The sequence below is a fragment of the Anoplolepis gracilipes genome, chromosome 2 (assembly GCF_047496725.1).
Source record: "Anoplolepis gracilipes chromosome 2, ASM4749672v1, whole genome shotgun sequence".
NCBI classification, from domain to species: domain Eukaryota; kingdom Metazoa; phylum Arthropoda; class Insecta; order Hymenoptera; family Formicidae; genus Anoplolepis; species Anoplolepis gracilipes.
The window spans coordinates 2722221-2749096 of record NC_132971.1 but is presented as its reverse complement, the minus strand read 5'-3'; the positions used below and the strand labels follow the sequence as shown (position 1 = coordinate 2749096).

The 26876-nt window shown below is 28.4% G+C and overlaps 7 protein-coding genes and 1 pseudogene across 24 annotated transcripts in view; 4 read left to right on the top strand and 4 right to left on the bottom strand.

Annotated features, from left to right (window-relative positions):
• Positions 1 to 2114, bottom strand: part of Mrpl1 (mitochondrial ribosomal protein L1) — a 36279-nt gene extending 34165 nt beyond the window's left edge. For both annotated transcript variants that reach the window (XM_072886823.1, XM_072886822.1), the window contains exons 1-8: positions 1995 to 2114; positions 1581 to 1770; positions 1236 to 1449; positions 939 to 1118; positions 721 to 835; positions 445 to 563; positions 242 to 339; positions 6 to 160 (exon numbers count right to left, since the gene is read on the bottom strand). In XM_072886823.1, coding sequence (XP_072742924.1) covers positions 16 to 160; positions 242 to 339; positions 445 to 563; positions 721 to 835; positions 939 to 1118; positions 1236 to 1449; positions 1581 to 1770; positions 1995 to 2013 — 1080 coding nt within the window. In that variant the 5' untranslated portion in view covers positions 2014 to 2114 and the 3' untranslated portion in view covers positions 6 to 15. The remainder of the gene's footprint in view (positions 1 to 5; positions 161 to 241; positions 340 to 444; positions 564 to 720; positions 836 to 938; positions 1119 to 1235; positions 1450 to 1580; positions 1771 to 1994) is intronic.
• Rps8 (ribosomal protein S8) lies at positions 2006 to 4607 on the bottom strand. 3 transcript variants are annotated; one of them, XM_072886828.1, is made up of 6 exons: positions 4533 to 4607; positions 3757 to 3887; positions 3108 to 3359; positions 2896 to 3025; positions 2628 to 2684; positions 2006 to 2116 (listed from the first exon to the last, which is right to left on the bottom strand). In XM_072886828.1, the coding sequence occupies exons 1-6, from the start codon at positions 4534 to 4536 to the stop codon at positions 2109 to 2111; spliced, it is 582 nt and encodes a 193-aa protein (XP_072742929.1). In that variant the 5' UTR covers positions 4537 to 4607; the 3' UTR covers positions 2006 to 2108. The 3 variants fall into 3 exon arrangements, with proteins under 3 accessions (XP_072742929.1, XP_072742928.1, XP_072742927.1); XM_072886827.1 differs by having other exon boundaries at positions 2103 to 2152; XM_072886826.1 differs by lacking the exon at positions 2006 to 2116 and having other exon boundaries at positions 2389 to 2684.
• Positions 4608 to 5051: 444 nt separating this feature from the next.
• Positions 5052 to 12097, top strand: LOC140676065 (uncharacterized). The gene is made up of 9 exons (XM_072910724.1): positions 5052 to 6055; positions 6851 to 7086; positions 7561 to 7888; positions 8394 to 8600; positions 8685 to 9069; positions 9216 to 9365; positions 9958 to 10395; positions 11543 to 11736; positions 11830 to 12097. Exons 1-9 carry the CDS (start codon positions 5693 to 5695, stop codon positions 12076 to 12078), a joined length of 2550 nt encoding a protein of 849 aa, XP_072766825.1. The 5' UTR covers positions 5052 to 5692; the 3' UTR covers positions 12079 to 12097.
• A 146-nt stretch (positions 12098 to 12243) lies between these two features.
• Positions 12244 to 14435, top strand: Dnaaf3 (Dynein axonemal assembly factor 3). The gene is made up of 5 exons (XM_072910735.1): positions 12244 to 13194; positions 13268 to 13457; positions 13552 to 13722; positions 13845 to 14027; positions 14118 to 14435. The coding sequence occupies exons 1-5, from the start codon at positions 12954 to 12956 to the stop codon at positions 14380 to 14382; spliced, it is 1050 nt and encodes a 349-aa protein (XP_072766836.1). The 5' UTR covers positions 12244 to 12953; the 3' UTR covers positions 14383 to 14435.
• A 918-nt stretch (positions 14436 to 15353) lies between these two features.
• Positions 15354 to 16478, bottom strand: LOC140663206 (18S rRNA aminocarboxypropyltransferase-like; annotated as a pseudogene).
• LOC140676066 (nuclear RNA export factor 1-like) lies at positions 15923 to 22025 on the top strand. 10 transcript variants are annotated; one of them, XM_072910733.1, is made up of 12 exons: positions 16668 to 16859; positions 16989 to 17080; positions 17316 to 17510; positions 18159 to 18271; positions 18369 to 18455; positions 18950 to 19199; positions 19317 to 19507; positions 19581 to 19690; positions 20103 to 20139; positions 20239 to 20459; positions 20596 to 20764; positions 20885 to 22025. In XM_072910733.1, the coding sequence occupies exons 5-12, from the start codon at positions 18453 to 18455 to the stop codon at positions 21308 to 21310; spliced, it is 1407 nt and encodes a 468-aa protein (XP_072766834.1). In that variant the 5' UTR covers positions 16668 to 16859; positions 16989 to 17080; positions 17316 to 17510; positions 18159 to 18271; positions 18369 to 18452; the 3' UTR covers positions 21311 to 22025. The 10 variants fall into 10 exon arrangements, with proteins under 10 accessions (XP_072766835.1, XP_072766828.1, XP_072766831.1 ...); XM_072910732.1 differs by having other exon boundaries at positions 16989 to 17089; positions 17319 to 17510; XM_072910731.1 differs by having other exon boundaries at positions 16989 to 17089.
• Positions 22026 to 23259: 1234 nt separating this feature from the next.
• On the top strand, positions 23260 to 24643 carry LOC140676213 (uncharacterized). Of its 6 annotated transcripts, none has more exons than XM_072911070.1 (3): positions 23260 to 23400; positions 23600 to 23754; positions 23885 to 24643. In XM_072911070.1, the coding sequence occupies exons 2-3, from the start codon at positions 23644 to 23646 to the stop codon at positions 24215 to 24217; spliced, it is 444 nt and encodes a 147-aa protein (XP_072767171.1). In that variant the 5' UTR covers positions 23260 to 23400; positions 23600 to 23643; the 3' UTR covers positions 24218 to 24643. The 6 variants fall into 6 exon arrangements, with proteins under 6 accessions (XP_072767171.1, XP_072767170.1, XP_072767173.1 ...); XM_072911069.1 differs by having other exon boundaries at positions 23267 to 23400; positions 23609 to 23754; XM_072911072.1 differs by having other exon boundaries at positions 23271 to 23400; positions 23587 to 23754.
• On the bottom strand, positions 24443 to 26850 carry Rpt2 (26S proteasome regulatory subunit Rpt2). The gene is made up of 5 exons (XM_072911066.1): positions 26694 to 26850; positions 25740 to 26301; positions 25032 to 25418; positions 24683 to 24918; positions 24443 to 24577 (listed from the first exon to the last, which is right to left on the bottom strand). The coding sequence occupies exons 1-5, from the start codon at positions 26694 to 26696 to the stop codon at positions 24443 to 24445; spliced, it is 1323 nt and encodes a 440-aa protein (XP_072767167.1). The 5' UTR covers positions 26697 to 26850.
• Positions 26851 to 26876: the final 26 nt, after the last annotated feature.

Below are 26876 nucleotides of genomic sequence, written 5' to 3'. Positions count from 1 at the left end.
CCTACAAACACAAAATTAATGAGATGCAATAACAACATCTGGCTTTTCGTTTTCGCTTTCGTCTTCCTCTTCTTCTTCTTTTTTAATCGTATCTTCAGATAGATATTGTTCAAAGTCAACTTTAAACATTTCTTTCGTTGGCGCACACAAAATACGAATTCTGTTCAAACATAATTACACAATTATGTAATAAATGTGTATATAAAAACATAAGTCTAATATAAATGATCTTAAATATTACCTTCGAAAAAAAGGTTCTGGTCGACGTGGTTTTGCAGTATTAATATCCTTAATAATGGCAGCAAAATTTTCCTCCAACTGCTTTGTATCCATATCAAGCTATAAAAACAAATCAACCAATAATCTTTTTACATTGTTCAACATATACACTGATTAACAAGATGTTTGTAATAATATGACACAATAATATCATCAAGAACTTACCGTTCCAAATGTAACATCAATAGTACCATAAGTTTTTAATAAATCATGTGGCTTTGCTGTATATTTTATCCCAGTTAAAAATTTCGTCACAAGCATTTTCATATCAGAACTTAAAGTACCTGAACAAACATAAATATAAATTTTAAAATTTATTCTAGAAGTGACATAAGTTGAGTTTTAAAATTCTTGCACAAATCTGTTTATCATGTGAAATAAACTTGACATATCATAGAAACAAAAATTTCAAAAGTTTAAATATTATGTATCTCTACTGACCTAATTTAGTGCTGGGAAACTTCTTTCTCATGATCCCTCTAATTAGTAACAGATCAGGTAAGATGCTTGGCTCTGACACGATAATATCATATTCTTTTATTGAGAATTTTCCATTCTAGGATCATATACATTTAATCAATAGTTACAAGATATAATCTTTATATATTACTTGTTAAAATATAATTGCATTATGTTACAAAAATAATATATTATTTCACCTGAATCTGTTTTATTAACTCTTTACCACCAGCATACTGAGCTCCAGCTTCTCTTGCAACATCTTGTACTTCAGGTGTCTTACAAAATGCTAAAATTGTTCTGCTTTGACCATGATCAAACGGATGTGGTAAGCATGTTATTTTCGTGAAAGCATCGACAAATTTTGTCTTTTTTGTACCCTGATAACATATGTTTACATTCAGCATGCATTTTATATATTATATAATGATATTATATAATGATTCTTATACACATATATATATATATATATATTTTTTTTTTTCCTCTCTTATTACCTGCATATCCAATTCTATAAATGCATTTATAGGTGCAGTTGGTAAATTTAACATAGTCGGATGATGTGTTTCACGATGACTCTGTATTGCTTTTTCAAACTGATAAATTTTCCATTTATGAAATCTCCTAAGCCAGACATTATCTATTGGATCAGACTTTTTACTATCATCCAAGATAATATTTTCTTCCTTTAGCTTGGTTTTGTTAGCTGCACTAATATCATAAAGAAGTAATATTAATATTAATTACTAATATATATATATATATATATATATATATATATATATATATAAAATATATATAATACAATTACTAAAATATATTAAAATGTAAAAATTACTCACATTTGTACTTTCCTTTGATTATGTGGTATAAAACCAACTTTCTCAACAACTATTTTGACCTTTTTCTTCCTCGCTCTCTCTCTTGTACCTTTTCTAGCAGCATAATTTCGTATTTGTAAAAAGCCAATGGGATAAAAATTAAAGCATGTCACATGCCTTATGTATGTTGAAGAAAAATTTAATAACCAACCTGCAAAGAAAAAAAACTGCCATTATATACAAAATAAAATATAATATTGTTTATCACTTTAAAAAATATATTATTTGAGGTTATGTATGATAATAACTTTTATAAAAAGTACAAAGATCTCGTTATTATTTATGCATTAATAATAAAAAAATATTTAATCAATTAATTTGCTACATATTACTATAAAGAAATATTGAAAAGAAAGAAATATAAGGCACACATACCGCTAGCTGCTGCCGCCATGTTTCACCATAGATTGGAGCAGGGATTTTCACGAGATTTCTTTTTCATCATGTCTAGGGATTTGTTAGGTGGTTCTCCAGTAATAAATGCTCGTGCTAAATTCCTTAATGATTTCCACATTCATTTGTAAACATTTTTTCTTTTTAATTACAAAAGATTTTATTTAATATAAATTTATAAAGATGTAATCAAAATTTTGTGTGAAAATATTACTGTATTACAAATTTATCTTTATATGCATCTTCCGATACAAATATATTTCATTATTTATTTGAAGATTTGGTAAATTCATTTTCTTTAATAGCAGACAGATTTTTTGTTCAAGATCTTTTTTTTATTAATACACTATCATAATAATTTTTATTTATAAATGTAGCACCTATAAATTAAATCTATTGCTTTTTTCATAAATAAGTAATTTTTATTAAACTCCTTAATTAAAAGTATATGAGGTAATTAAAATCTTAATTAAAATGATATAATCAAATCTAGGATTAGAATTAGATTACTAAACAATAGCTCTTCAACATAAAGCTAACTATCACCCATAATCAAATATATTTATTTAGCCTTTTTACTTTTAATTTTCCTCATATAAAATTCTAATTCTTTACCTTCTAGGATATAGCCATCAGCTCGTCCACACTGCCCAGGTCTACTTGCTATACAAGCTAAAATTGAAATAAATTATTTTTACAAGCCACTTTCATTAAGCAAGAATATATATACATAGTACAAAACAAAAAATATTTAATAATTACAAATATGCTTCTTTAATGTTCTCTGAAATTTTTAAAAATCTATTTCAATTTAAAAAAAAAACTATATAATAAATATTAATTTAATAAAGAAACCTATTGCTAACATAAAATATTCATATACCAAGGACACGTCCTGTTGCAAATTGTTCTTCTAAAGCAGCTTCTACTTTAGCAAATCGCTGTCTAGCTTTGTATTTAGCTTCTGTCTTTTTAGAATGCTTCTTATTCAATACCTCTTCTTCAGCCTCTGTCTACAAAAAACAATCATATCATTTTATGTTATTTGATATGTTTATTTCTTAATATAAATTTAAATCAAGTTTCAATACTTACCAATTTAGTACCCCTCTTGCGACCTAATGGAAGGATATAATGGCTCTCATACCATTGTCTGAATGGTGTAGCATCAATGGTGACAATGGCATTTTTTACTAAAGTTTTAGTTCGTACTAATTCATTGTTTGATGCATTATAAACAACATCAATGATACGAGTTTTTCTGGTACTACATTCAGAACCCCAAGAAAAGTTTCCTGTATCCAATCTCAAAGCTCTATACTTCTTATTGCCTCCTCGTGTACGGACCTTATATACATAAGATAGGTACATTTATGAGTAAATTTAAAATATCAAATACATTATATTTAAATCAGAAAGAGAGAGAGAATGTTCTATTAAAATATAATTAATCACAATATAAATAATTAGAATAAGTAAAGAAGATAATGCTTTTACAATAATTTTATAAGTTTTAATAGATTATTATAAAACATTATAAAAAAAATTATTCTAAAACATTATTATGAGAAAAATATCATTCTGTAAATCATAATAATTAAAAAATAAATATCCTTGACATAATGATGCTTACAATACAATGAATTCAATTTTATTTATTGTAATATTAATATATATTATTTTCAAAATAATTCATTAATGATTTTTCATTCATCATATATTCATTGCAAAGGTTCAAACTTACAGTATGAATCCGTTGTGGCCCAAGTTTGGTGTTTGCAGCTGGACGTCCTAACTCAAACTTCCTTTTCTTACGAATGGGCTTTCTCTTTCCACCAGTAGCTCGTCTCTTATGCCAATGATCTCGAGAAATACCTGTATAATGTAATATTAATATACAATATGAACTTAGCCCATTATTCTATAACTTTTAACAATGTCGTTATGTATCACTAATAGGTCTTTTTGTAAGCTTGGCATCAGAAATGCCTTAACATATTACCTTATACACATATTGATACATTATATATTTTGCAACACACGCATAAATTTATATATTAGAAGATTTCTAACATCAAGTATATATGTAATAGCTGCACAATAGTAACTAAGGACATCATTAAAAGTAACAAAATAAACTCTTTAGACATGTTATCTCTCATTAAAAAAAAATTAAATAGTGTATAAATGTTGATCTGTTTAAATTTTGATTTAAATATTGGTAAAAATTTGTCTTTGTTTTTAGATAAACAAATTCCATAATTACATAAAGCAATGTGAAATGTCTATATTTTTCAATAACATAAAATTTGTTGTAAATAAAGAAAAATAATTTATTGCAAAAAACTTGCACGTTCGATATCGGTGTTTGGTTTGCCAATTATAGTTTCTATAAGTTATATTAAAGATAAAAAAAAAAAAAAATATATTTATTACAAAAAACAAAATACAAAATTCGTGTGCCGTTTAATTCAACAAGAAAATATGTAATTGCAACAAATTTCGACAATATTTTTTTACCCATCGTATCACGTTATAAAAACAACTCCTATAGCATCCTATAGAATTGTGCGAGATGCGTCAGTAGCCGAATCGTTTTTCCCCTAGAAAACAAACTCTCCTATTGGACATTAGAAATCGTACGTTATACGTAATGTAAACCCTCCATAATGGTGTGAGCCCATAAGATGAGTTCAAACTCGCTTAAGGTGAGTTTTCATCGATTTCAATTCCGTTTTACATTTTCCAAATTCAAACCAAATCGACGAAAGAAGCGAGCAACATGTAACCATGGGCTGCGTTCGAAAATATTGTGTCACACGAGTTGTGTGCACTAACATAATCTGTCTTTGTTCAATTTTCAGCAAGTGACAAAGATAGAATGACATTCTGAACGCGCGAGCATAGTTCTCGAATCTAGCGGAAAGGATGACAAGCGTGACTCCGTACATGTGTTGCGCAAAACGCTCTGCGCAGTACATAATACACGGTTTGTTACGTCATCCCCTCCACTATATGTTTCTTGTCTCTTGTCTCCTCATTCTGGCACTACTGCTTTGCATCTGGCATTTCAAAATGGTATTTCCGAACGCAGCTTTGCTGAAATTACGCGCTATAAACGGTAGAACGATGCAGAAAGCGTTATACATATTGTGGTGTTTTTCTTTTTTATCAGAATGTTAGTAAAACTCTCATGTGTCCGAAAATTATTGTGGTTTAGTGCGTGATTCTCGGCGATATCGAACCGGAATTTCTACATGGGTTTTCGCATTTTTACAGCGTTACCCGGGAGGACCAGTTGCTGCCGCTCAAGTGAAAACGCGTATCAAAATTCTTTATTTTGCGCTACGCGGCGAGTTTTCTCGGTCTGAATTGCGTGATATTAACGATAAGACGACCGCGTGTAATCTTCCATATCGTCGATTCTCCCGCGCATATCAAGAAGACAGCGTAACCTCTAATAATAAAGACTCTAATCTGACATAAAGCAACTTCGACGCTCAGAACTCAGACTTTGCTATACTTCGAGTGCGACGTCTTCAGCTACTCGTTAATCAACTTTATCAGCTTAAATCTCTTCATCATCATCGCTATAATATTCGCTTTACGATTAACTTTTAGGACTTAGATTCTTAATGTACTCTTCTATATGTGTGTGTGTGTGTATGTGTGAGTGATTGATGAATAAATTAATTCGTTATCTATTTTATTTCACACGATTTAACATCAATATGAATACATTGAGCACTGTGAGTAATGACGGTGACAAACGTCTGCCGGAAACGACTGTACAAACTGTGGCACAGAATTTAACTACAATACAGAATGTACAAAATGTACAAAGTGTGGTTCAAAGTGGTATACAAAATATTCAACCAATTCAGACTATTGTTGGACCGATAGGAACATCCGGTAATTTAGTGGGAAAACCAGTATCATTGGACATGAATCCAAAGCAACTGTCCTTGACAGCTTCTTTAGTGAGGCCTGTGACACCTTCAGGCGCAACTTCATCTATAGAAACCAGTAAAATAACAACTACGGTAATACTAATATTGGAGTTATAGAAGTAAATATTAGCACTGTATAATAAATATTTGTTATTTACCACAAATTCTCATTTACTTTGCACAATTTTAGCAGAATTTATTTTGATTTATTTATTCTGCATTATATGTGTCAAGTATTGAGCCAATGGATGGTCCATCTAATCCACTGTAAGATCTACTACAACTATTAATGAAATATCCTCCCTTCTACAGAGTAAATGTCTTGCCAATGAATAAATTTAGAAATACAATTGGACTTTAATACATCATATGTGACTTTAAGAACTTATATATTCAATCTCAGAATTACAAGATAGGAAAAAATGTTGATTATACAAAGATGAAGACAACATGCTTATATCTTTAATTGGCATTAATATGCAAAATATACATCCTGGGGTTACATGTATTTCTAGAACTTAAGAATCTAGAAAACGTGAGGATGAACAAGACTACTGCTAGAGTGATTAGAAGGTTTCGTAATTAATAATGGATTAATGTGTTAACTTTATTCTTAATCAATGGGAGAAGTCAATAGATACATTAATGATTTAAATAATATTATATAACAATAAATACATTTTTAAATATATATAACTTAAATAACTTTAAATATAAGTATAATATACAAATATATAAATATATTTATGTATTATACCAATTATATATTTTATTATATATAAAATATTGATAAACATGAAAAATATCAAGTTATATATTTTAATACTCATATGTGTGCATCTTGTCCATAATAAGTTTATTAATATCAATTCTTTATTGTTTCTATAGTTATGTCCTATAGCCTCTACGGTGAAAATAATACCACCAACAATATTAAATACTGGTGACAGGCAAAACCAACCACAGACATTACTGACACAACAACATGCAGTCAGTATGCCAGCCACATACCATGTACCACGAGGAGCTGCAGCAGTTGCTAATATTTCTGCACCAAGATCAACAGTTGCCACTCCTATTGTCAGGGCCAATACAGGACAAACTGTGCCTACTACTAGGCCAGGGTATGTATATTAGATAAAATAGATGGGATTTTTTTTAAATAAAGCAAATAGAATATAATTAAAGAAAATTCTTAGATTTAGAGTTAGAGGCTGACTCAATCTCTTATCAAGACTTTTCAGAATTAACAAAGATAATATAATTCAGAATTAATAAAAATGATATAATTTTTACATAAAAAATCAATCAATTTACATAAATAAAGATTAATTGAATAAACTACACTGATTCTACTATTGATAGTGATTTTTGAAACTGTTATAATAAATGTGATTTAAAAAAATGCTAAATGTTATTAATACTTGTGCCTAACAATTTGTAAATATTTTTACTTAAATTTTTCTAAGAAGATAAGCCAATGTATACCTCTTTTTATCTTTTTGTAATAAATTGGCATGTATATAAAAATTATATATGCAAAATTACTTAATAGACAAATCTATCGAAGTCTTATATGTATCAATTTTTCTTAACAGTAATACACCAATCTCTAATCCTCAATGGCAACCTAAAACGTCTGTTGTATACGCACAAAGTGTACCACAAAGGCATTCTGCACCTCCGGTTAGTAGAGTCTCTAGGCCACCAACTGCCATATACACAGGACAACAGCCACGAGTAATCACACCAGCCAGTCAAGGAAGATCTGTTCAAGCTATAGTTACTGGTAGTCCATCCAGAGTAATAGGACCCATCTTGCAAACGAATAATATTACCAGACTTCCAGTTACACAAAACAGACCACAGACACCACAAGTAGTGACTGTGTCACAGCCTGCAAGATCATCGACACAAACTATTCAAGTAAATTATATAATTTAAATGTGAAATTTATATCAAGGATTTGATAACATAGGAGCATAAATTCGAATTCTTTTTTGAAATGAGAAAAAATGATTTAAAATTAATATTTCTATATATTATTTCCATAATTATTAAGTTAATTAATATGCAGTTTTGTTATAAAAAGGACTTTCATATATGCTATTAAAGAATGATATATATTGTTCTTTAATATATCATTTTTTTTTTAATTGATTATGCCTTTATGTTATGAAACCCTTGATATATATATATATAATATGCAGAATTTTTAACTTTATTTTTTTTTTACTTTTTCACACATTTTCAAAAATTTACAATTGTGACAAATATAAGTTGTGAATCATGATACAAATATCAATATGATGTGCTCAACCCAGAAATAAATGTAACACTTAAGTGTACAATTTTGTAGACTGCATCTAAAGCCGAAAAAATGCACAAATGTACAATTGATGATTATAAATTCTTCTATTGAAATTTTCAGCCCAGCCAATCTAATAGACCTCTAACCACGTCAGGTACTACAAAGCGTATAGCTGTATCAACATCCATAGAGACAGGGAACAGAATTAGCAGCACGACTTCAGTTACCATCGGTTCGGTAGAAACGTCAGGACGACAATTGTCGATTAACACAGTGGCCGGACCTTCGACTGGCGGGGTTAGCCATATTGTTATTCCTTCGCAACAAGTTAGTACAGATCATGTGTATGTTTTGTAATGTATATAAAAAAATTGATTCTCAAGATTAATGAATAACTGGGTGTGAGTACAGATTCAACAGCAACCACGTGTTCAAACCCTATCAAGCTTCAGTTCAAGTACGGTGTCACAAGTGATTACGACAACTGCGAATACACAGTCCGCAAACGCGATGCGTATACTGCAAACGGTCCCAACTACAGTTGCAAAAATCACGGGAATGTCTCTGCATCCTCTGCCCATAGTACCAGTGAGGGCTGCAGCAGCTCCAGTCAAAGCCACTACTGCACAGCCACAGAATATTGGACAACCCGTTCAGATTAAGCCAGCACAACCAGCTAGCTTACGCGTATCATCCACCAACAGTGGCACAGCTACCAGTTCCGCACAGCCGGTTCAAGGACAATATATAACTCCACCACATAACACTACTACTACATACTATTCCTTTGAGACAGGTAAAATCATGATTAAAATAGATTGATGATGAAATCATGATTAAAATTACGATTAAAAATAAACTAGCAAATAGCCTCTTCTAAATTTCTTCTATATCTTCCTAAAAAAAGTGCTCAAAATTATTATACTGTATTTTACTTTTCAGGAACATACACGCCATTTCGACAGGGTTCAATGCAACCAGTAAGATTAGTCGTTGAACCAGGAGGATATGATGAACCTCATGGTAAACCTAATGCATCTCCCAGACCAAGCATTCTGAGAAAGAGAGATCATGACATTTCACCAGTCAAAAGTATGATTATGTTAAATTTATAATAAAAATAAAAAACGTAAAGCAATTTGATATTTTATAAAAAATATTGTATTATTATATACTGAAAAGTAGGAAAAATATCATACTATTAATATATAAAATGTTATTAATGATCTTACAAAAATTGTTAAATAATTTTTACATAAAATGCTCTTTTATTGATTCATAATGGTAGAATTTAGAGAACTTTTAGTTCTGTATCAGTTTACAATAATACCTACATTGATCTTGTACACAACCAAATATTTACATGAGATAATCATCTTATGTATAATATATTTTGATCTTAGTTTGCTGAAACAGTAATAAAAATATTAGCATAGAAAATTTGAAATAAATTTTCTTTGTATATTGAAGTTGTTTGAATATATTGCAATTATACTTAACATTGTAATCATTTATTTTTTTTTATTCTCTGTTAGATATTAGAACAAAATAATTTTTCTGAAACATCGTTATTGGTTCAATCATATTTCTTATGAGTATAAATTTAATGATTTATAATGATTGTTTTAATTTTGTATTATGTGTATTATAATTTTCAAAATCATAATTTTTTTTATTTTATCAGGTGTGGCTAAAAATTTAAATCCTGTATTGGCATCTCTACCATCAAGTAGATCGATCAGTCCGCCGTTATCACCAAAAGGAGATCTGGATGGTGGTGGATGCCAAAGTTCTGGATCTACGACCGTATCTGCTACATCCTCACCTGGTCTTGATGAGGAACCCGAACAATCAAGGATTAATCTCAATCCTACTATAGAAATGTCACCGAGAAAAAAACCACGCAAACAGCAACTTACCGGTGTAGAATTAACTGAACCTAGATGTACAGAGGAAGAAATGCAATTTATTACAGAAGAGAAAATGAAAAAGGATACCAAAGAAGAATCAAAAGAAAAGTTTTCTGACAAGAGACAAGTCTCCAATGTACAAAGTGATATTAAATCGTCTAATCAACAAACGGAAAACACAATACGGGCACGACCTGTTCCAAGTTTGATAGGTTTGTATGTAAAAAATTAATTTTGAATTTTATATATTTGTTTACATTGTTACATCTATATGGCTAAAAATTGATTAGTTTATGTTTATAAGATATAACATATTTGATATAATTTTGCAAACTATGATATAGCTCATAAAATATTCATTTTTCGTGCCTCAATATTTTTATGCACAGACTAATGAGAAGAATCAATTAGTGTAAAGAAAACCCATAGTTGTCTTAAAGAAAAAATATGAATTTGCAACAAGTAGTTATAGATTTTTTTCAAGACAACTATGTGTTTTCTTTACACTAATTGATTCTTTTCATTAGTCTGTGCATAAAAGTATTTAAGCAAGATAATCGAAAAATGAATATTTTATGAGATATTTCATACTGTATGCAAAATTGTGTCAAATTAAAGTATGAATTATTTCACAAATTATTATTCATTTTTGTCCATCATACCTTTACAATTGTTTATGCAGAATATTGTGAGGAATATTCATAATTAATATATATAAAAAAATTAGGTTCTACTAAAAAAAAAAAAAAAAAAAATGGCCTTTATATGATCTTGACCAAAGTTGGGCATTTATCTGTAAACTATAATAGTCTACGTCTACGCGTAAACAATGTAAACTATGTGTAACATGTCATTTATGTCAACAATGAATAATCTATGCAATGTGGCTTATTGAAGACTTTATATTTTGCTTTTCATGTTGCTTTAAAGTAAACATAACTACACAATTTCTTCTTAAATTAATTAAAGCCACATATACAGATACATTAACTATTTTATATCATAATCACTTTTTTGCATTCTGACATCTAATTTATAATCGCTTACATAGTTTACATTGTCATGAAAAAAGTCTATGTAAGCACTATATAGACAATATGTAAACAATTCATGACGTAATTTTCATCTATGGCATAACCCTGATCTTGATACAGACACTTAAGATCAAATCAATGATACCATTTTATATCCCCCTTTGAAACAACTTTTGATTGAAGCAATTTTTTTCTACAATCAAAAATAAAAAAGTTTTTGAGGAGAAGGAAGAAATTAAAATAAGACATCCTGTTTATATGTGTGTATGTTGGGATAAATTTCAGTTATAAATTTTCTTTCTAATCGGATATTGCTTGTTTTCAGGTTCTTCTTGGAAAAACAAGTGGAGTGTTAGACTACATCATTACAGAAGACCTAGTGATGTTCGACCTCGCGAAGAGAGAAGACCTACAGTTGCTGAACTGGCACAGCAAAAACATGTATTACAGAAACTGAATGGATGGAAAGTTTATCATCTCACTACACAAATGGAAGACATTGCAGATCTTGAAAAACAAGTATAAAAAATGTTCTTTTGTTAATTGAAAATTGCTGTTTGGAAATTCTCTTCAATTTGCATAAGTACTAAACAATTTCTATATGTTTTGCAGGTACACGAAAAGTTAAAAACTACACTAATGTTGTTGGAATCACAGCAATCTGTTAAAAGCAGACACAATGATGGGCTGGAGCGTGTAAATGAATTGATTAAGGGAAACATGCAACGCAGTATTTTAATTAGCGAAGGAATGAACGAAGCACGTACGCAGCTTGTCACTATATTTCAACATAAGGGTCCTATTACCGATCTTTTACAACGTTGTGGTAACAAACGAGCTCAGAAAAAAAGGGACAAATAAGCTGTAATGCCGAATAAATGTGGAAAATGTTTATAAACGAACTTTCTGAAAAAAAAAGAAATCTAAAAGAAATCTATTTAAAAGGACTCTATTTTTATCTGTGTCAGATATTCTAAATATATCTAAACACACACACACACACACACACATATATATATATACACACACACACATACAGAATGTCCATAATTCATAAAAAACCTCTCGTGTACAAGTAGAACGGATCAAACTGAGTAAAAAAAGTTCTATAACATTTTTTGCAATTTTCATAATAATTATTAAGAAATTAATTAAAAAATATCAAACAATTCGCATGCGGCGGAAAGAGACGCATTTTTAATTAATTTCTCAATAATTATGAAAATCGCAAAACGATATAAATTATTTTTGCTCAGTTTGATCCACTCTATTCTGTACATGAGATGTTTTTTACGAATTACTCGACACCCTGTATATATGAATAAATATGAATAAATGATTTTATAAGTCTGAAAGACACATGACTATTATTATGAACTATTACTATGGATAACAATATGTTTATAATTTTATTATATAAACATGTTTTTATTTTAATATAATGCTTCTTATATTCCTCTTGCCAAATGTCTTTCATTAAATTTCTGCCTCCAATTAATTAATGCATTGATGTAAAGTAAAGATTTGTATCAGCAACCTCTCTTAAAAAATTAAAACATTTAATTTGATTTAAATAAAGATTAGAGAATTCTCTTCATTTTATACCAATGTTGTCATGGAGATAACAGACCTTGGGAACTATTTAATACAAGCAACAGAAACCTTTCTAATCATATATAACGATTCTAAAGTGTGCATTTAATCAAAATTGGTATACAAATCTTTAAACATATAATATGTGGGGATATAGTCAGCCACTAGATCTACAAACTGAGGTGACTCAGAGAGAAGACCAAAATTCAAACCATCTTGAAGTATTGATTGTAGGTGCTGGCGATGCACGACACATTATAAAGACATTAGCATCATCTTACACGCATCCTAATCGAAGTATCACATATCACGTTATTGAACCGACTTTAGAGCATGTTGCTAGATCGATACTTTTATTGAGCGTTTGTTTAGAGAGAAATCTAGGTATGTATAAATATCAGCCTATTTTCGATTATAAGTAAAAAAATATATACTGCATAATTACAGTAATATGAAGGATTGCAGGAAGCGACGCGTTACTACCTAGAGATTTTAGGAAATACTCTTTTGAGGCCGGCTACGGCAAAATATTTAGCAAAATGTACCAAACAATTGATCGATGTTCCGACTCTGACCATTGATTGTCCATGGTTATCATTGGAAAAATTTAAGCACAAAGATAGAGATAATTTGGAATCCATCTTTAAGTAAGTTAATGTAAAAATATAGTGAAAGAATATTTGATTTCTTAAATGAATGGAGATATGTATTTTCGAGTATTTATTTAACATATTTTCTAAGATTTTGGACGCGTGCAACATGTGAAGGAGTTCCTATAATAAATTATTGGGATCGCAGACTTAGAAAATCTCTGAAAACGCGATATGACTGCAAAGAAGGCGTTTTTGATTGGGATTATTATATGGTTTTAAAGCCCAGATGTGTTAATAATCTTACAATACAAGAATACAGGTATATTTGATAGGCGTAATATAAAAACTGAATGCAAATGCTACTTTACAAGTAAAATTATAGGATCTCATTATCCGATCTTAAGACATGTATGTATTTTATGAACTATTATTATTTATTAGATTTTGGAGAAATAATGGAGTAGCGTTCACATGGCTTGAAGGTGAACCAGTCAGGAGCAATCCGACTCTGTTAAATAACATAATACAACATGGACCTGGTTTTATACATTATGCATATTTAGGAGATATCGTAAATGGTCCCTTTTTTACTTGGGCTGCTACAGAAGAAAAAGAGGATAAAAAGTAATGAATACTTTCGATAAAAAAGTTATTACTTTATACATACACTTATTTCTAATGAATTAAGATGATTAAATTGATCATATTGATCAGGTTTAGAGCAACCGATATTGCAGAGCGTGAAATAATGCGTGTAATTCACGAGATAAAAACGAACGAACCGCTGTGCGAAGATTATGTCGGAGCTCATAGAGATGCTTCGATTTTAAATGGTGTTATAGTAAGCGAGATGCCGGACATCGAAATAGAAAACGAATCGTGGACAAGTATCGGAGATAAATCTAAATCAGATGAAGAAAAAATTTCTTGGGTGGAAGTACCAAATCACAAGGTACGTTTTGTATCACTATTGCAATAGGTCAAGGAAATTTTATATATGAGTTTCATTTTGCTTTTTTTTTTTTTTTTTTTTTGTTTAGGTAATCTTTCATCCTGCAACATCATTGGAGTCTTTCAAATTTAAACGCGAATACGTCAATAGATTTCATCTGATTTGGATAGCACACAATATGACAAAGCAATTAGAAAATCTATCATCAGTAGCAGCGACGGGTGCACCAGTAATCGTGGAATCACGCAAATATATGGCAGATTTGCGCAAAGAGGATTTGAAGAATTTTACCGAAGAATTGAAAGAGCTCGCACAGAAAAATGGACTTCGTTTACTTGCCGACTTTGATTCTAATGAACATATTTTTGCCCGTTTTTGTAAAAATTAAGAAATTAAGCGGAGCAGTTAATATTATTGTAAGTATGTATATCTTTTAAGTCTTCTCTTAGTTGGGCAAGAATAAAAGAACTCTAATCGATATTAATTAAACAATATTAATCAATATTAAATAATATGGATATTATATTTAAGAGTGTCACTGTAGATTAGAGTTGACTAATATTAAAAATTTCCAAACCTTGCAAATGTTTATTAGTTAATTCAAATCTTATTGTTAGTTTCTGTCGACAGTGGTATTTTTTTAATTTTTCATATTTATAAATTATAAATAAATATTTAATATATTAATTTATCATAATTTTTAAAATTTAATGGTTTTATTTGATATGAAAAATGTAATTTATTTTATTCAATGAATTCGAAAAACTTAATATATGAAAGAAGACATAAAAAACAATTTTTTTTCATTGCTTTATTATATTATTATTATATATTATATAATATGTATATAATATACATATATATGTAATATAATTTTGTTCTAAATAATATAATATAATCAAATATTCATTTTTTCCAATAAAATTACAAAATATGTACACAAGTCCTACATATATGTATATGAATGTTTGCCAAATATCTATAATTAATATTGTACTTTATATTTTTGTACTGGCTAGTCCTTCAGTTATTTCAGATATTTTCTCATCTTTCTTTCTTTCTTCTTCTTCAGATTTCACATCACTTTGTGGAAAATCAGAAAGCGCTAATTATAAAAATAGATGTGATAATTAAAATTAAAATAGTAACTAGAACAAAGTATTATAGAAAAAAGCAGAGAATACTATTACCATAGCTATCTATTTTCTCATGTCTGGCATCTTTTAGAAACTTGAAACTGCTATTACTTCTTCAGTGTTTGTGCAATGAGCATAGTTTTCCAATAGTTAGTCATTCAGTTCTAAGAATGAGTGTCCCCACTGAAATTTTTCAAGATAGAGCTTAGGCTCATCTAAGAATCCAGTTACAATTAAGATAGGTGCTATAGGTTCCACATACATCATTGTCAATTTACGTTTTTTATAATTTATTGGATTGGCAGCAACCAAAAACGACAATACTCGATAACAAGATGTTTTTATTTTGTGAAAAGAAATATTGTCTATAGATGACCAACTATAGTCTACTACAGAGCCATGTTTTTGCACTATTTCCAGATCCATCAGTGTCACATGCTGTAATAAAATATTTCAATATTGTACCAGGCACTTGCTTGCCAATACAACGAGACAGTCGATATTTTTCTGTTTATTAGCTACCTTATTATCAAGTGGAGTCACAATCCTAGAAATAGAGTGGTGCCTAATCGCAGTATCTTTACCAAGTTATATTTCAAGACCAACTTCTTGCCAATATAGTTCTTAGAATGTAAAAAGATAAATGTTTATCGATTCTGCAAGTTTATTCAAGTACAATGCATACCTGGTGACTGTTACAAAGCCTATTGAATTCCAAACTCATCTAATCTATCTCTCTGTTCTCCTTGTCTGATTCCCTATCTCTGTTCTTTGCCAAGAATGTGGCGGATCGTTTTTGTTCTTTTCCTTGCATCCTGACATTTTTCACTCAGTCCACTAGAATTATTTTTTCACTATATACTTGTAACTCCCAACCTCCAAGTTATATTCGTATCTAATTTAACCTAACCTAACATCATTGCCGTCACATGATATCAGCATGATAAAAATCAGCTGATCTATCCCTTTATGATAAACTGGTTCCATTTTTTATTTTTCTTTTTCTTTTTAGCTTCTAAATGATTATCATATTTTATTCCATTTCAGTTCAGTAAAAAAAAAACTTATAGCTTATTCGCTGGGTGTGTTGTCTAAAGATTCGAGAGAATAATATAACAAAAAGTAATACATTATTCGGTTACACATTTATATATCACGCAAAATGTGAGTGACCGAGATGAAAAAAACGCCATCTATTTTTCAAAAATCTGTGCAGTATTGTTGCGCATTGTTATAACATTGCTCAAACGATATCGGTAACGAGTTTCGTCCACATCTATGTGACATTTGAAGAAAAAATGTCGAAAAAATTGAATAAATCCTGGACTATTCACAGCAGTTTTGCTCCTTTTAAGCATAAGTTAATCGGTAAACTATTAGACTTTCTATTTCTATCTCTTCAATTTAGTAAATTATTAATGATAATTTTTTTTACACGCAAGTTTTGTACAGCTATCGGTTGTAAATGTATTTACATTTTTTCAACAAATCTCGCAGATTTACTAGACATATTAATCTCCTGAGTCCAATCTTTTGTATTCCTTTATTTATCTCTTTTATGGATGAAGCTATTAACACTGGGAAAATGAGTACTATAAGTATATATAAAGTTTACATCTATATATATATATATATATATATATTTCGAATTTAAACAAATTAGAACATAAATTCATGTATTGGTATCCTTCCTTTTTCTCTCTCTTGCTTTTTTTTTTTTTTTTTTTAATTTTATAACTATCAGTAATATATATATCTTAGGTGTTTTTGTATATTTCCTTACATATCCTTTATTTGGATCTAATTTTTGTTTTTCCTTTTAAGAAGATCCAGGAGGACAGTATCATTCAGTTATTTTTTTTTAACTTATTTTCATCTATTTTTTTATCAGTTGATAACTGTAAAATTGGAACTTACTCTGTATAATCTTGACCAAACTAATAGAAGGAAAAAATATCTTAGCTAGTATTGAGAGAAGACATGTTATTACATTATATTGTAATAAACTTTGATTATGTGGTAATTTAAGATCCTACAAATTATATTACTTATACTTTATACACCATCTAATAGTTATTTTTTATTTTAAAGATTTTAAACAATTGGATTTGAAAAAAAAATTAAATAAAAAATTTACAAACATGAACAAAATAATATAGTTTTTTATTATATCTTTAAGATTTTTTAGATAGAAACTTTTGGATCTTACATAAGAGATCTTCCATATTATCGCTTACATAAATATTTTCTTTTATATAAATTGTATGAATTGATGAAGTAAATATATAAATAATGAACTAATTAAAGGAAAAATACTAATAAACTAAATATTGGTTTGCAAGTGTATATTTTAAACAAAAGAAAGAACGTTTTTGTGCATTGAAAGTATATATTATAATTTATATAAGTTTTATGCATACTTTATGTAATAAAATATTACGGTATTAATGTAAAGAGTAAATGTGAATTTTATTTAAACATAATTTTGTGTAAACTAAAAAGCCATAAAAAATAATATTAAAGATACTTATAATGCTTAAAGTAATTGTTTCATATCTGAATGTAATTACTGTTTTATATAACTTCAATTATTATTTATAGAGTACAATTATCATATAGGAAAAAATTATCAAGAATTTAAAAATATACAATATAAAAAATTTTTAGACAAATTACGTGCTCAAGAAAGATACAATCCTCTATATAGACACAGGAACTTCAGAGAAATTCAAATTGGATCACAGGGTTTAATCAAAGAAAACAATTGGTATAAAATCAGTGTAAGTGATATTTTTGTTACATAATCATATACATCATATATATTAAGATTTAAGATAAGTTTTTTATAAACTTCTAATCTTGCTTGATATATTACAGATACCCTTTGGCAATCAATATACAAAAGATTATGTTTTAAACTCTCTATTAAACTATATAGCGCCTGAAGTATTCTTTCCAATAATGGTAAATATATTTAATTTATATTTAATATATACTTAATTATTCAATGTTTATTGATGTAATAAATTGATGATTATTGAAAAATTCATGTGATAACTTCTATAACTCTATAGTAAAAGACGATAAATCTAAAATTATACTGTTTTGCAGTATAATAATAATTGATTTAAAACTTCTAGTCTTACAGCATCAAATTATACATATCAAATTATGATATCGAATTGTAATCTCATAAGTGAGAAATTATATGAATTGTAATCTCATAAGTGAGAAATTATATGAATTAATAAAAGTTTTATTAATTTATATCTAAAAACTAATTTATTTTGATTATTTTAATTTTAAAATCAAATCATATGATTTTCTTTTTTCTAATATTATAATTAAATGCTAAAATGAGAGCAAAAACATTAAATTTATATATAATAATATACACGTGTATTATTACAATATAATAAATAGAATTCAATTTTAAAATTTTTTAAATTTACTTGTAGTACAAGATCAGAAGATGTCCCCCTGAAGCTTACTTTTATGTCGATGATTACAAGACAGCAAACACATTGCTGAATTGTGATCGCAAAATTACAATGGTAGACGGCTTCAAACTACGTGTGAGACTAAAACTGGAATTTCCAAAACTCAAGATTAATAACAAATGTATGGAACGACTAAAACAAGTCATGTTCAAGAGATATGTGCAAGAAACAAATGCTTTGGATTTATCAAAATTTCATCAAGATTCTGGTTATAATAATATTACAAAATTATAAAATTAAAAATAATAATATTAAATCTAAAAATTTATTATTAACTAATGCAAACAATATTGAAGCTTATAGTTTATGTGTATATGTCTTACAGATCTAATTGGTGATTATTGCTGTCCATTAGTCCACACTTCAGTGTTAATAAATCTGTTAGGAATCATGCGCCAACATATACCGACTTTGGAAGCTTTAAACTTAGAAAGCAATAATCTATGTAATATCGATATACTCAACAAGTTAACAATATTTTCAAAGTTGAAAATTCTTCACATTGGGAATAATAAAGTGAGTGTAGCCAAGTGGGTATATATGAATTGTATATTATATTCGGTTTTATCATATATTTTTGCAAATGTAGATAAAAAACATCCGTCAGATAAACGCTATTAAAGATCTAAAATTGGAAGAATTGAAATTGACTGGAAATCCCGTCTGTGACAAGTATAAATCTCAAAATGAATACATTAGGTAATGTATTATTTCAATAATTTTTTTTTCCATGAAGAAACGTAAGATTGTGACTTTGATATTATTTATGGGACAATATCGCAGCAGCAATTGCATTTATTTTTGTACTATTTAGAGTTAGAGATTTTTTAATAATTTAAATAGCAATTTCAGATATTATTAAATCAAAAATATAAATGATTAGTAAATGCATATTTTTTTAAATATATAATTTCTAAACAATCATACACAAAGAACATATTCTAAATTACATAATCTAATAGAACACGTTATAGCACGATTAATTTACTTAATATTTTATACTACACCACACACATTAATATCATTTCTCTTATATTACTTTGTAATAAGAAACATATATGTCTCTTATTATGATTAACGTGAAACTTACTTTTCTTTTTCGACTTTATAGCGACATCCGACAACGGTTTCCAAACCTGCTGCGTCTGGTGAGTATCTTACCATCTCTTTGTTATATAAGTACATATTTAAAATTATGTGTTGCATCTTCTCGTGTAACGCAAATTTTTTTTTGCATTGTTTGACAGGATGATATAGAATTAGCACAACCAATTGTATTTGATGTAATTGACTTTGCCAAAGTACCACAATCACAAAGAATACTTTTTGCTGATATAAAAGCGCATCAAATCGCATGTCAGTTTTTACATCAGTATTTTACTATATTTGATAACGAGAATCGCGAATTACTACTTAATGCATATAACGAACTGGTATATTTTAGTATAACCATTACTCATTCTAAGGAGTAAGTGTTTGCACAGCATCCAAAAGAATATTGCATTATCTCATTGATATTATATCTTCATTAATTATTACAATATATTTTTAGTATATTTAGTATGTTATCCAATGTTTATAAAGTAAAATTTCTTTTGTCACAGATTAAATCGGTACCTCATGAATAACCGAAATTTACTTAGGATATATGACAAAGCCAGAAGACAAAAATTATTAAAGTACAGTAGATTATCAACAGTTTCTTTCATATCAAATATGCCACAAACAAGACATCTCTTCGATACCTTTACTATGGATATTACACTTGTTACAGTAAGTTATTATGTTAAATGATTTAAATCATATGATGGTAATTTGTAATTTGTATAAAATAACAATTACACAAAATAAGGATGCATTTATATTGATAATTTAAATATTTCTTGTTCACAGCAAACAATGATGTTTATTACGATAACAGGCTATTTCCAAGAGCTTGATAACAAGGAACAACCCATTCGCCATTTCAATCGAACATTTGTAATTATTCCGCAAGGTAATGGATATTGTATTTGCAACGAACAATTGCACATAAATCAACCATCTGAGGCACAACTGAAGCAACTGAACCAACAGATCAAACCAAAGACACCAGAGCTGTTGCCCATTGATACAGCAAAGCCTATAGATCTGAAATTAAACGATAATATGAAAGAGCAAATGGTAGTGATATTGAGTAAGCAAACAAATATGAATCTGGAATGGAGTTTAAAGTGCTTACAAGACTTGCAGTGGAATTACCATAATGCACTTTTTGCATTTCAAGATCTCTTCAAACGCGGTCAAATACCATCAGAAGCGTTTACGAAAGTTATATGAGTAAAACAAAATTGACTGCTAATAATAATATAAAAACTAGGAATGTGAACTTATTTTAAAGAACTTCGTAATATTATTAATTTACTTGTTTTTTAATGCACTGATATTTTTTTTTTATATTTTATCAAAACCTAGAAGAAAAAGTATCAATATTAGAAAAATGGTACAATATTAGAATCTGTCTTGTTTCAATTTACATTAATAGAAATATTCATAAAATACATGCAAAAGGAAATTATTAAACATTACCAGCAGAAATTTGAAAGGGATGTGATTTTTTTATGTTACAGTTCTTACGAGTTTTAACAAACTATATTGATATATAACATTTATATTATTCATTGATAACATTGAAAGTGTTACAAAACTATAATTTTTTTTAATTGTATTTACAAAATAATTTGAGTAGTTTTTTCTTTGAAAACTTCTATTTATAAAAAAAGTTTATAGTAGAGAACAAATGTTGAATGAATGCATAATATAAATATAATAGAATTATAATAAAATTTCTGGAGACGTACGATGAAATCATTTCTAATGAAACGTTCAAAAAAACGATAGTAACTGATAATATTTCAAAAACGTAAAAAATTATTTATTATATATTTTTTATTGATACCATTGTTTGAATACACTACTGAAAATATACAACTACTACAGAAACAAGAATTATAAACTCATTTGATGATAAAACAAGTCGGATTCTAACATATTTTAACAATGTTGGAAAATATAAAATAATTTCAATATTTTAGATTTATAGATTACTTTTTTTGTCTCAATTTTCGATTTGATATAATATAAAATACACATTTTTTTAATAATTTGAGTTATTTACATCATATTCAGGATGTAGAGATAAATTTTGTTAAAATTTGTATAGTATATCATAATATCTAGCATTAAATAAAAAAAATTTTTGTATGTAATAAAATTAATAATTACACTGTCCTTGCTTCATACTTTTACATGCATTACACAAAATTTCTAATGTCGCTTAATCTTTTTGAGTTTCAATATGAAATACGAATAAAGAAAGAAATATGTCTTTATACTCAACATCTTTATGCTGTTAGATTGTCGATGTTTTATGATATATTATAACAGCCATGTTCAAAAGTATTAAGTACCCTTAAGTTTTGCTTCTTTCTTTGTAAATACTGAAAAAAATAAATTTTTTAAAACTTGATAGGATATTAAAACAAAATATTATTTTAACTTTCTTACAATTTTTTAGCCGAATTACATAACTCTGAAGCTAAACCTGTATTTTTCAAAACAGTTGTCGATACCAAGTGAAAAATAATCGTAGGAAAGTTTAGAAAAAAAAGGATTTTGAAGCTTTAGTTTTAACATGCTCGAAAGTTTTAAAAAATTTGTGTACAGTCGGAACTCTTATCCTACGACATTTTCGATCCGGAATCTTGCCCTTAAATCTTTGATCCTACGACAAAAATTTGAGAGGGTATAATTTCCCTTTCACGGTCGTAGCATGACAGGATTCTTTGTCGTAGGATAAGAGATCCGACTGTAAATAAGATGTAAGAACATATATATATATATATATATATATATTCAAATTTAAAAAAATCTGTTAGTATATAGGCAAAAATACTGTGATTGTATAATAAATTCATAAAATATTAATTTTTTATTAATAAAATAAAATTTGCATAAAACTGAAACCATTGTTATCTATATATCATATCTTTTTATCTATTATAATTTATGGGGAATATATATATATATATATATATATATAAGAAAGTGCACTTGTTTTATTTATGTAAATATTCAATTTTTGAAAAGAAGAATGACTAGAAAATAATTAAAAGGAATGTAAAACGAATCGATTTAATTACATGAAACAGACAGATATAGATTTATATAAATTATTGTTATTATTATTATTTATATTTATATAGATATAGATTTATTTTTATTTATATTATTTTTATCCGACGCCTCAGATTTGTATTGCTGAACAGCTTTTGCACTACAAAGATAAATTCGACTTCTAAAACGCATGCTAAAGGTGCAGGTGCGTTTGGAAAGATGCTATTAGCGTGCTCTGCCCTGTTCATTTTTCAGTAAGTATCAAAGAACGACTCGAACTATAATTTTAGCTGAAAAGATATTGCGGATTGCGATCCAATTAAAAATACTCATGCTGATAATCTATAAATGTACGTTTACTAGATTACAGTTCAAAATTTTATGTATTTGTGTGTACGTTTAATATATTTAAAATTTACTCAGCTATCAATTTGTGAAAGATTTTAATTAAAGTTGTTTCAGGAAAAGAGAGTGATTTTACAACACAATTGTACAAAATGGAAAATGTAATAAAAACGACGGAACACGATTCATATTTGACAGAGGATGACGATTCTTTACACGTTGCTTCAAAGTGTTGGGAACGCATTACGGATATTGCTATCAAGGTACATATATCGAATTTTTTGACAGGTCATGTATTGAGGTTATAAAGCATGACTTGGTATCTACTTCGCAATATTATTTTTTTCTACTTATTGTTAATAATTTTTTAATATTTAATGATTTTCTTTTTAGACTGGCTATAGGGAAGGAATACAGGACGGAGCGGACTCTGTGCTACAAGAAGGATTTGATATAGGTTATAAAGATGGTTTTGAGACAGCTTTTAAATTGGGAAAATGCAAAAGTCTGGCTACTATTTTATCACCTACTTTAAAACATCCTGCGGATGTAGCTGCTGTTCTCGATAAAACTAGACGAGGTGCATGTTGGATATGCAGTGTGGAACAAAAAACTAACAATACATACAAAGATATTAAATTTTCTAAAATTCTAAGTAATCAGAGAAAACACTCTGCAACAGTAATAAATAGGCTACACGAATATTTTGAAACCAATCTTAAATAAATCAGGCATTGAAACTAATTTAACTATTTAATTTCTTTAAAGTAGACAGACTTTAACATTTGCAACAAATAATACTGGTTAGATAAAAAAATTATTAAAAGTACATAATACACTTTTATAAATACATTATTGTAAAAATTAATTTCCCTATATAAATTTTTATTGAGAAGTTTGAGTAATTATACGACTCAATCATACAGAAAATCATTAATGACGAAATTATTTTTATAAATATAATCCTTCAGGAGAACCTTCTTTCTTTCGATACAGTACACTTTCTTTAGACTTCTTGAAATCGTCGCTAGTAACCTTCATACGACGTTCACGTAGAGCCATTAAACCAGCTTCAGTACATATTGCCTACAAATTTTATATACATTTTAAATCGATAATAAAATAGTAGAAAATATATTTATACAAAAATAATGCATATAGTGCAATAAAGTTTTTAATAGAATTTCTTACCTTTATATCTGCACCAGAGAGATCATCCTTTGCCATGATTAACTCTGCAAGGTTCACATCAGGTGCCAAAGTCATTCTGCTTGTATGAATATTGAAGATTCTTCTTTTAGTTTTTTCATCTGGTAAAGGGAATTCTATTTTTCTATCAATACGACCAGGTCGAATCAAAGCAGGATCTAAGGTCTCTATTCTATTGGTAGCCATAACCACTTTCACATCGCCTCTGCTATCAAAACCTAATAATAAAAAATTCCTTTGTTTAATATATATTTAAAGAGATATTTAATATATAATTAAATATATATTTAAAGAGATATTTTTATATACTTTGTATTAGAAGTTAACATACCATCAAGTTGATTAAGCAATTCCAACATAGTTCTCTGAATCTCTCTTTCGCCGCCGCTATTGCTATCGTATCTCTTTGTTCCTACTGCATCTATCTCGTCTATGAAGACAATAGAAGGGGCATGCTCTTCAGCAACTCTGAAAAGTTCTCTCACAAGCTTTGGGCCATCACCTAGATATTTTTGTATAAGTTCAGAACCAACAACTCTCAAAAATGTAGCTGATGTCTGATTAGCTACAGCCTTGGCGAGCAGTGTCTTCCCTGTTCCAGGTGGTCCATAAAGTATTACACCTTTTGGAGGCTTAATACCCATTTCCTCATAATATTCTGGATGGGTTAATGGTAGCTCTACAGATTCTTTAATTTCCTGAATTTGAGTATCAAGACCTGCAAATAACAAATATCTATGAATTATTTATTCTTTGATATTTTTATTTTTAACTTGTTTCAAAAACAAATCTTTTTTTCAAAGTTTATAATTAAACATTACATTTTTTTATATAACTTTGGTTTTTTTTTTACTTTTTATATTTAAATTTCAATTAATTTAAATTTTTAATAAAAAATGATTTAATTAAAAATCTCTATATTGTTTTTAGAAGTTTCAACAACAAATAAAAATTATGAATCTCAACAATTGCAACAAAATATTAATTACAGATTTATCAGAGTATAAATTGTAAATATAAATGAATGTATGTAACTTACCCCCAATATCAGTATAAGTCTCTTGAGGAGCCTTTTCAAGTTTCATCACTGTAACCATAGGATCTGTATCATCTCCTAACACACCAACAACAGCATGAACTTTATGATTTAGTAACACAGAACAACCAGGCTCCAATTGATCTTTATCCACAAATGACAAGATGGATACATAATGCTCGGAGCCAACAGAGGTTGACACTATTGCATGATTGTCATCTATTATTTCTTCCAATGTTCCAACAGACATTGGTGTTCCACGAAGATCATCCACCTTTGATCTTTCTTCCTCATTTTTTTCTTCTTGTGGCTTCAAGCGTTCTTGATTCCTGATAAATTCCTCCTCCATCAATAGGTAATCCTTTATGCGTTCCAGCTTCAAAAGTTTCAATCTACAACGTGTGTGGGGAGTCACTTGAGGCAGTTTTAGAGCTGCATCTGGTCCTTTAGTACGTCTTTTCTTTTTACCCACTCTTGTAGGAATTGGTGGTTCATATTTTTTCTTTTTATCTTTATCATCCTTCTTGTCTCCTCCACTACCACCACTACCAGATTGGTTTTGACCCTGTTGAAATTTTATTACATTTGTCATATTTAAAAGTAATGCAATACAAAATGTTATGTATTAATAAAAAAATATACTTAAAAATTATAAAATATTCTTTTAAATAAATTTTTATTGCAACTATTATAAATAAACATTAATTTGTTATATGACAAGAAATATTTGTTTACGAAAAAAATTCAATTAATTTATTACACAAGCTTCTTTTACAAAAATTTCAAGATAAACTAACGCTTGAAAGATGGTTATAACCTAAGAAAGTTTAAAGTAGTAAAAATGCAAAAAAATTAAACATTAGCAATAGTAATTATTTTTCTTTATATTAAACAACGGAAACGTTGCTTTACAACAATAAATAATAATAGTTTTTATTTTAATTTTGACAGACTTACCATTTTTCCTTAACACTTGATTGTTCCTCGAAACGGCGAAGTCATTCGCCAGGATTCGATTGTGCGCTGTCGATAGGAGAACATCGATTCTCCCACCATCTCGGTCCAATCGATATCTCGATCGCGTATAAAATAAAGATTCACACAGAGAGGTCTTCTCTCACCTAATAAAAGTCTTCGGAT

Coding starts and splice junctions, on each gene's coding strand:
- LOC140676066 (XM_072910725.1), top strand. CDS start 16,957: ATGTATTTACATTTTTTCAACAAATCTCGCAGATTTACTAGACATATT. Junction 18,272..18,368: donor ACAATTGGTATAAAATCAGT/GTAAGTGATATT, acceptor GATATATTACAG/ATACCCTTTGGCAATCAATA. Junction 20,460..20,595: donor ACCATTACTCATTCTAAGGA/GTAAGTGTTTGC, acceptor CTTTTGTCACAG/ATTAAATCGGTACCTCATGA.
- Dnaaf3 (XM_072910735.1), top strand. CDS start 12,954: ATGTGGGGATATAGTCAGCCACTAGATCTACAAACTGAGGTGACTCAG. Junction 13,195..13,267: donor TTGTTTAGAGAGAAATCTAG/GTATGTATAAAT, acceptor AGTAATATGAAG/GATTGCAGGAAGCGACGCGT. Junction 13,458..13,551: donor AATTTGGAATCCATCTTTAA/GTAAGTTAATGT, acceptor ATATTTTCTAAG/ATTTTGGACGCGTGCAACAT.
- Rps8 (XM_072886826.1), bottom strand. Junction 3,026..3,107: donor GCAAGAGGGGTACTAAATTG/GTAAGTATTGAA, acceptor TGTTTTTTGTAG/ACAGAGGCTGAAGAAGAGGT. Junction 2,685..2,895: donor TGCAACAGGACGTGTCCTTG/GTATATGAATAT, acceptor TTTCAATTTTAG/CTTGTATAGCAAGTAGACCT.
- Rpt2 (XM_072911066.1), bottom strand. Junction 25,419..25,739: donor GACTTATACTGATATTGGGG/GTAAGTTACATA, acceptor TGTTATTTGCAG/GTCTTGATACTCAAATTCAG. Junction 24,578..24,682: donor TCTCTGGTGCAGATATAAAG/GTAAGAAATTCT, acceptor TAAAATTTGTAG/GCAATATGTACTGAAGCTGG.
- LOC140676213 (XM_072911067.1), top strand. Junction 23,755..23,884: donor TTACGGATATTGCTATCAAG/GTACATATATCG, acceptor TTTTCTTTTTAG/ACTGGCTATAGGGAAGGAAT.
- LOC140676065 (XM_072910724.1), top strand. CDS start 5,693: ATGAATAAATTAATTCGTTATCTATTTTATTTCACACGATTTAACATC. Junction 9,070..9,215: donor ATACTATTCCTTTGAGACAG/GTAAAATCATGA, acceptor TTTACTTTTCAG/GAACATACACGCCATTTCGA. Junction 11,737..11,829: donor TTGCAGATCTTGAAAAACAA/GTATAAAAAATG, acceptor TATGTTTTGCAG/GTACACGAAAAGTTAAAAAC.